The 9,726-nt window shown below is 33.0% G+C and overlaps 1 protein-coding gene across 1 annotated transcript; it reads right to left on the reverse strand.

Moving 5' to 3' along the window:
- Window positions 1-1,962: 1,962 nt before the first annotated feature.
- Window positions 1,963-9,720, reverse strand: LOC106476978 (splicing factor 1-like; the record flags this gene model as incomplete). The annotated part of the gene is made up of 3 exons (XM_013937592.2): window positions 6,418-9,720; window positions 5,888-6,008; window positions 1,963-2,115 (listed from the first exon to the last, which is right to left on the reverse strand). Coding segments are annotated over exons 1-3 (459 nt in total), but the record flags the coding sequence as incomplete, so codon positions are not given.
- Window positions 9,721-9,726: the final 6 nt, after the last annotated feature.

The raw sequence follows: 9,726 nt of genomic DNA on the forward strand, positions 1-9,726 counted from the left end.
TGACCTTCTTGTTTTTCTGTCCCTTTATGATGGCTATGAATTTTTGGTATGGAAGTAAGGGGGTAAATGGAGAAATACATCAAGCCGAGGGGGTTAATGATGGAGGAAAAGTTGAGAATCCCTGCTGTACAGCTTTAAATGTTTATCATGTAATACGAATCTCTCTCGAATAAGCCACCATTTCAGAGAAGAACACTAAGTTGAATACAGACATAGTACAATATTAACCACACACACACAAATGTTAAAGGAAGCCTACTACATCCACCTAAATGATAACACATCCAACCTAGCATAGAAGTCTACAAAACCTCTCCTGAAAACATACAAATACGGTTAAAGTCCTAATGTTCCAGATGAGTGGATAGCACATCAGCTTCTCTATTAAGAGGACCCAGGATTGAATCCTGGCTATTACAACTACAGAAATAGTCTTTCTCAGGATTTTCCTATTAGCATTATTAGAAGCCAAAACATAGAAAGAAAGTTAGTAATTATAATCTAATTACAAGAAAGAAAGACAAACAAACAAGACTAAGATGATTGTTGAGGCTACTAACTACGACAACAATATACAGCTTTGATCACGTCTGTATACTGTCAGAGCATTAACTGAAAAGTTATTTTGGCATACCAGATAATTTCTGAAATATGTGTTTCTTAGGAATTTTACAATAGACACTACTCTTACTGAGTAAACCAAAAAATAATAGACACTACTCTTATTGAGTAAACTGAAAAACAATAGACACTACTCTTACTGAGTAAACTGAAAAACAATAGACACTACTTTTACTGAGTAAACTGAAAAACAATAGACATTACTCTTACTGAGTAAACTGAAAAACAATAGACATTACTCTTACTGAGTAAACTGAAAAACAATAGACATTACTCTTACTGAGTAAACCAAAGAATAATAGACACTACTCTTATTGAGTAAACCGAAAAACAATAGACACTACTCTTACTGATGAAACTGAGAACAATAGACACTACTCTTACTGAGTAAACTGAAAAACAATAGACATTACTCTTACTGAGTAACCAAAAATAACACTCTACTCTTATTGAGTAAACCGAAAAACAATAGACACTACTCTTACTGATGAAACTGAGAACAATAGACACTACTCTTACTGAGTAAACTGAGAACAATAGACACTACTCTTACTGAGTAAACTGAGAACAATAGACACTACTCTTACTGAGTAAACTTAAAAACAATAGACACTACTCTTACTGAGTAAACTGAAAAACAATAAACTACTCTTACTGAGTAAACTGAAAAACAATAGACACTACTTTTACTGAGTAAACTGAAAACAATAGACACTACTCTTACCGAGTAAACCGAAAACAATAGACACTACTCTTACCGAGTAAACCGAAAAACAATAGACACTACTCTTATTGAGTAAACTGAAAAACAATAAACACTACTCTTACTGAGTAAACTGAGAACAATAGACACTACTCTTACTGAGTTAACTGAAAACAATATACACTACTCTTACTGAGTAAACTGAAAAACAATAGACACTACTCTTACTGAGTAAACCGAAAAACAATAGACACTACTCTTACTGAGTAAACCGAAAAACAATAGCCACTACTCTTACTGAGTAAACTGAAAACAATTTTTGAGACTTCAAGTTACTTAAATACCTTGTGTGCATACGTCAACTCTGACTGGTCAGAAATAGGTTACACTTTGAACATAGATACTCTTGGACAAGTGGAGTGCTTTAAACAGCAAATTACCTAATGTATAATGTTTTAGTTAGTAATAGCAAAAAAATCAAATCAATCTGAGCATTTTAACACCTTGGATTTATCTCGAATTTGAATACCAACTAAAACACTAACTTATAACCATACAGAGCTGGGTGTAACAAGTGTATGCTGTGTCATCTCGTTCTTTCTCAATGAACTTTTCAAGAAATGTGAATAAAACCTCACCTTATCTACAGCCTTTTTAACACTTTCAGGGTTGTTAGCAGTTACAAAGGCATGAAGGGGCTCATCTTCACCAGGTAGTGGCTGACCATCTTTTCGTCCAACTTTACCTTCTTTTACTGATCCTTTACCTCTAATGATGATCTTGGCTCCCGTCTAAAAGATCATCATCATAAAAACAATGAACTACATAGAAAAGTATTTAATCCCTTTTGCAATGGTCTCCTGGAACTTGCAGGAGCCCAAATGGGGAAGGATACTTGTGCAACAATACCTACTGTAACTCCTCACAAAAAAACTGGAAATATTCTTTTAAAGATTATATGTATCTTGTACATAAAGAATGACATTATTTTAATTATGTCTGTCTAATAAAAATGTTATTTATCTATTGTATCTACTCGCACTGAAACTGAACAGTTCGAGTACAAGGTGATTTTCACTCTAGGTACTAAAATACTTTTCCTCATTTTACAATTTTTGAGTTTTATTTGCATAACTTCCTAAATGAATTAAGTTTTTCAAGGTAAATGTTTATTTTTCATTTTCTCTATCGTATCATTAACTGTAGATATTATCGTCAACATACAGTGCAATGAAATGTTTAAGGAACAGAAAATGTATGTATATTTTAATTTTTCATAGAATACACTAAAAGATCTTCTAGTTTGTAATTTCAGGTCCTTTTTACATATAGGTTAATTTGAAATATTTTATTTTCTATTCCTGTCCTTTACCATTAATTATTAATCTGAACATAAGTCAACGATGCCCTTGGGGCGTATTAGTATCTTCAAGAGAGATGTGCAAGCCTTAAGCAAAATTATCTTACACTTGCACAAGATCGTAGGCCTTGAGAACTGAGACAAAGTTTGAGATTTATTTAAAAAATCTTTAAGCCTTTCAATTACACATTTTAAAACATAAATAATATATAATTAACTAAGATATAAAAGTAAAACCTAAATACAATTTAACTGTCTCTCTAACTATAACACACTTAGGTAAAAAAACAACCATGTAAGTGCTACTGTGGATAAAGAGCCAACAATATTACCATCAGTTACATCTACCGGTTGATGACAAATGATCACCAATTTAAAAATAACTATTGTTGGATTATAGTGTAAAATGGGCTCTTTCTAATGGTTATAAACATGTGCATCAAGTAAGCACATATGGCTTGTAAATCTCAAGGCTTTGCATAAAAGATTGGGGTGGCACTTGTCAGGGGTTAGAATAATTCATCTATTGTTTCAACTGAACTCAACCAAAGAACTTTCAAAGATACATGTAAATAGCACAGTACGTGTGGCTTTTGTCTATACATACGTCTACAGGATTGTAGTTATTTGATTCAAGATGCTGATATTTTTCATAGCTTGTCACAACAAAACTGAAGTTAAATATTTTTTAATGGTTTCTTTTGAAATAAAAGAACTAAAACTTAGATAACTTTGAATCATAACATGTACATTATACTGTTCAATTGTAATAAGGTATATCAAATAACTCTATCTGGACAAGATGGATGTTACTGATGTTGATTAATTGTTTTTCCCTTCTCATAGTGGAAACACTTAACCAAGTTACATGAAATTTAGAGAGCTATTTTTCTTTTTACTGTGGAAGAAACAGGAGTGAGAAGAACAAATGAAACTTTTGGTTGGTTCTTGGTGCCAGTCCATAAAGGCTGGTATCCAGGAACTACCTAGGCCCCTAGAAACTAGAGGGAGTCTCTGGTACATTCTAAGTTATTTTGAGGTACTAGATATGTTCGCATTATTTACTGGTCAGTAAACACTGGACTTTTGTCACTTTAACTCATACTCCAATGGTCAAATTAAAGAACTGTTAGCTTAAAAATAAATTGGAATGATTAAAGCAATTTATTAAAAACTGATCATTTCATGAAATACAAAGACAATAATTGTACAAGGGCAAATTACTGACCAATTATTTACAAACTTAGTATTTTAAAAGGCAGATATGTAATATCATGTACGTCCACATACGAACACCTGTATCCTACCAGACGTTTTCCTTTCAATTCTGATTTCTTGTGTATCTGATATTCCCTAATCTAAACAAGTCATTTCATGAATTATTTAGGCCACACTTGTACAGATCAATTTTCATTAGGGCAAAGTACCGACCAATCATTTACGAATAGTGTTTAAAAAAGTAGATTCAGCACAATTTCTTGTTCCTAAAATATTACACCTCCACATCTTTAACCCATTCGTGTATAGCATGAGGCTGAAAATAACTTCAGGATCTGTGAATTCAATATATATATATATGTAATATATTTACATTTGAAGTTTTGAAGACAATTTAAAAAATGTTGTTACATACCTATGCCCCCTCAACCTTCATTGGATCATGTCTATCTCTGTCCTATATGTCAATCCACACATTAAAAACAATGTATTCTATGTAATTCTAAAGAAATGAAGTGCATGTCAAAAGATTAAAAGCCTACCTATACACTGTTCCTTTTCAAATCATCCATCATTTCACATTAACAAGTTAATGGATTACTGAGGATACATTTGATATCAAAAAAGTTCCAAATGGGTGGCTGGTGCCAATCAACCATTTAAAGGAGCCTCACATATTGATTTAGGTTTATCATAAACATCAAAGTAGACAAGGCATTCACAAATGGAGCCTGATAATACTGGCATTTTGTACCACCTCTAACAATACTGACGTTTTGTACCCCCTCTAACAATACTGGCGTTTTGTACCACCTCTAACAGTACTGACGTTTTGTACCACCTCTAACAATACTGACGTTTTGTACCCCCTCTAACAATACTGGCGTTTTGTACCACCTCTAACAGTACTGACGTTTTGTACCACCTCTAACAGTACTGGCGTTTTGTACCACCTCTAACAGAACTGGCGTTTTGTACCACCTCTAACAATGCTGACGTTTTGTACCCCCTCTAACAATACTGACGTTTTGTACCCCCTCTAACAATATTGGCGTTTTGTACCACCTCTAACAACACTGGCGTTTTGTACCACCTCTAACAACACTGGCGTTTTGTACCACCTCTAACAACACTGGCGTTTTGTACCACCTCTAACAATACTGACGTTTTGTACCACCTCTAACAATACTGGCGTTTTGTACTACCTCTAACAACACTGGCGTTTTGTACCACCTCTAACAATACTGACGTTTTGTACCACCTCTAACAATACTGGACTTTTGTACCACCTCTAACAATACTGGCATTTTGTACCACCTCTAACAATACTGGCATTTTATACCACCTCTAACAATACTGGCGTTTTATACCACCTTTAACAACACTGGCGTTTTGTACCACCTCTAACAATACTGGCGTTTTGTACCACCTCTAACAATACTGGCATTTTATACCGCCTCTAACAATACTGGCATTTTGTACCACCTCTAACAATACTGGCATTTTGTACCACCTCTAACACTACTGGCGTTTTGTACCACCTCTAACAATACTGGCGTTTTTTACCACCTCTAACAATACTGGCATTTTTTACCACCTCTAACAATACTGGCGTTTTGTACCACCTCTAACAATACTGACGTTTTTATACCACCTCTAACAATACTGACGTTTTATACCACCTCTAACAATACTGACGTTTTATACCACCTCTAACAATACTGGCGTTTTATACCACCTCTAACAATACTGGCGTTTTTTACCACCTCTAACAATACTGGCGTTTTTTACCACCTCTAACAATACTGGCATTTTTTACCACCTCTAACAATACTGGTTCCTCATTTTACTAAATGATTTCTTATAAAAATACTAATGTATATAACAAACTTGTACTTATAATTCTCTAATTCATAACTGTTAAGAAGTCATGTACACTTAAATACCAGAATTTTTTTCATCTTATCATATAAACAGTTACTCACTTCTTTCTCCATGGATTTCAGAGTGTTCCCACGAGGACCAATCAAAAGTCCAACAAAGTTGATATCAGGATGCTCATCTTGAGGTATCATCACTTTTTCACTCACTCGTACAACTGGTGGTCTGTAAGTACCACAAATCAATTACAATACAGCTCTCATATAAAGAAGGAACCTGATGATTTACAGAAACTCATCTGTACACATTAGAAGTACTGATCATCTCCTGGAAACCAGAGATACATTTTAGGTAAGACTTGAAATAACAAATTAAGAATGGCTGTGATGACGTATCAAAACTTTAATCATAAAGGATATGCTGCATGTACAATTATACCAACAAACTGGAAAAACTTAATTGGGCTAGATCAGATTACTAAGAAAATAAAGAAACTGATAAACATGAAAAGAATACGAAGAATGATCAATAATACATAATTTACAAATAGCTACAATAAATTTCCATTATCAACACTAAAATTAGAGACAACTAATTCACACCAAATGATTTTATTTGAACAACTAACACTCACTTATAATCTGCAGGTGGTTTGTAATCGGTATTGATAGAAAACATTTCTTGAATCAAGCTATGCCTTTCATCTTCAAGCTTCTTCCTGGCACGATACTCCCGCGTGTTTAAACGCTTGCCCTCGCTGTTATAGATTGGTTCAGGAGAAGGAGACCTGGACACATAAAGGCGAAAGGAGAGTGACATTTTGTTTAGTTTCTTCTTTCACTACATAATATCAATAACACAAACAGAAGTAAAATACCACAATAGTGATATTGTTCAAACCTTTTAATAATACTGATAACTGTTTTATAAAAATAGCACCTAAAGGTTTACCCAAAGAATTTATAAAACCCACTCATTCCAGCTTTATTCTGTAAAAGCAAGAACTATTTAAAACCAATTATAAAATTCTAAGAATGGTTTGAATTAAACTAAGAAAATCAGTTGTCAATTTCGTCTAATACACCATATTATAATTAATTCTACTTTATTGTGTGAACATTTGTCATCAATAATATTTGTTTTCAATTCAAATGTTAATTTACTTCCTTCAAAATACCAAACTCCAAAACAATTATTTGTGTATCATGGGACTCAACATTATATTATTCTAATAATATATATATATAACGATTATTCATAAGTTAATACTCATTGTTTCAACTTTCAATGATACTAATACATCATGTTACAACTATTCATGGATCATATGAGCATTGTACAGAATACAGATTTTAGAAATTGGTAACTAAGAGATATGGATAGCATGTGGCCTAAAGGAAACTCAACCATGTAAAACAATACTACAAACTTCTTAAATCAGAGATCTAATAACACTGCTAAAACAAAGATTGTACATTTATAAACTTTGTGAAACTTGAAAGTTACTGATTAATTAAAAACCATAAATACTTTTCGAAATCAAATTCAATAAAAACAATTAAAGTACAGTTCCTAAAACCACTGTGTTAAAGGTCAGTGCAAAGATTATTTTCAAATGCAACAGTATTACAATATCATTATGAAACTTCAGATTCATACACAGCAGTTATTGGAATGTATTTATATCCTCCTGTGTGGGGTGGGAGAATCTTATTGATAAGTCCATACCAAATTGGAAATCCCCCCATAATAATCTCTATTGAATCCAAATCTTGGTCTTTCAGTTTCTGTTTTAAATTGCTTTGTTTTCATGATCTCGTTACAATTCTACCTTATCAGTAGACAGCATGTGATGGGTATTCAGAAATACCTTAGTTGGATGATGATCATTAAGCATTCTCAAAACCTTACATTAAAAAAGAATATAGTTTGTGCTTCATATTCCGGTGGGAGATACCCACAATTCCTTTCTAACACATGGTGATGATGCTGGCATGGTTAACCTGGAATTAAATGATGGTTTGCATTATAATGTTCCACTTAAATTAAGAAGTGCTAATGATGCCTCTTTGACTACTATCAACAGTGGGTTTTCTGCACTGCAGTGGATAATTAGAAAGTGCTAATGATGCCTCTTTGACTACTATCAACAGTGGTTTTTCTGCACTGCAGTGGATAATTAGAAAGTGCTAATGATGCCTCTTTGACTGCTATTAACAGTGGTTTTTCTGCATTGCAGTGGATATTTTGGAGCCATTCTTGACAACTACAGGTAATTAGAAACAGAAATGCATTTTATTTTTCTATTAGAAACTAAATATATTCTGATTAATCATATTGAAAGAAACCTGTTTTCCTGTGGCCACAGAAGGTGTCTTCTAAATGTCATAATCTAGAATGATTCCATGTAAAATTATTACATCAACTGGATAAGCGAAGTCCAGTTGACATCTGTTTATTAACGTTACATAGGTTTCCCACAGGGGGGGAGCTCATTGATAGAATAGCTTCAATGTAGTGCCAACACATTTCATATGCCTTACCACTGTCATCACTGACCTGCAGTGAGAAGAATAATGCTGCAAACTCTGGGTTAAAGAATATAGATTATATATAACACACAAAACTACAATGGCTGTAGTTTACTTTGAAAAACTAAGAAACTCTAGAAAACACTGAAATATCTAAGTACAGAATGATAAACTCTGTAATTTGTTTTGTAAAGTGTAATTAGAAGGCCAATTTGGCTAAAAGTTTGGAAATAACAAGTTTAATGAAGAAATTCAGTAGACACCACTGTGACAGGAATTTTATCCTACCTAGAATAATTAAAAGTTAGAATAAAACCATCCATGGGGAAATCTTGTCAGAAGATGTCAACTTAAAAAAAAATCTCTATACAAGGAAAAAGATCAATATTCTATAATTTGTATTGTAAAATATGCAGCAACTTAGTTTACTGTGGAAATTAGTGGTTACTTAGACCATAACTTCCACAAGAGTTTTAAAAAACACATATAACCAAATATAATTAAGAAGTATTTTACCAACTAAAATCCACAGAAATGACAGAATGTAAATTTGAAACTGTAGTTTTAGGACAGAAACCTGTAAATATCAGATTGAGATTTTAAATAATAACTACCTATTTAACTTATTAACATCACATTGTTTTATCTGAAATTACTTAATACAATTAAATGTCTCCCTAGTTACGTCCTCGAGAACAATCTCTTACTTGACATCTTCCAATAGTACTAAATATGGAATTTTAACATGGAATGTGTGAAGAAGTCAATGGCAAACTCAACATTCACATAACTGCTGAAATTATTAAAACTTTAAAATTATTTGATGCACTTATGAAAGAACAGCTTTCTGTAAGGATGGAATTTTACTAGAAAATAAATATTTACAATGTAAGTTCCTTCACTTGTAATACAATTACTATGTATCAATGAAATAATACACATGCAATACTCACAATACTTAAGTCACCCCTTCTCCATCATATTTGGTTACAAATCCTTCCCAGTTACTATGTATCAATGAAATAGTACACATACAACACACACAATACTTAAGTCACCCCTTCTCCATCACATTTGGTTACAAATCCTTCCCAATTACTATGTATCAATGAAATAGTACACATACAACACTCACAATACTTAAGTCACCCTTCCTCCATCACATTTGGTTACAAATCCTTCCCAATTACTATGTATCAATGAAATAGTACACATACAACACACACAATACTTAAGTCACCCCTCCTCCATCACATTTGGTTACAAATCCTTCCCAATTACTATGTATCAATGAAACAGTACACATACAACACTCACAATACTTAAGTCACCCCTCCTCCATCACATTTGGTTACAAATCCTTCCCAATTACTATGTATCAATGAAACAGTACACATACAACACTCACAATA

This window comes from Limulus polyphemus, unplaced genomic scaffold (assembly GCF_000517525.1).
Source record: "Limulus polyphemus unplaced genomic scaffold, Limulus_polyphemus-2.1.2 Scaffold12393, whole genome shotgun sequence".
Lineage (NCBI taxonomy): Eukaryota > Metazoa > Arthropoda > Merostomata > Xiphosura > Limulidae > Limulus > Limulus polyphemus.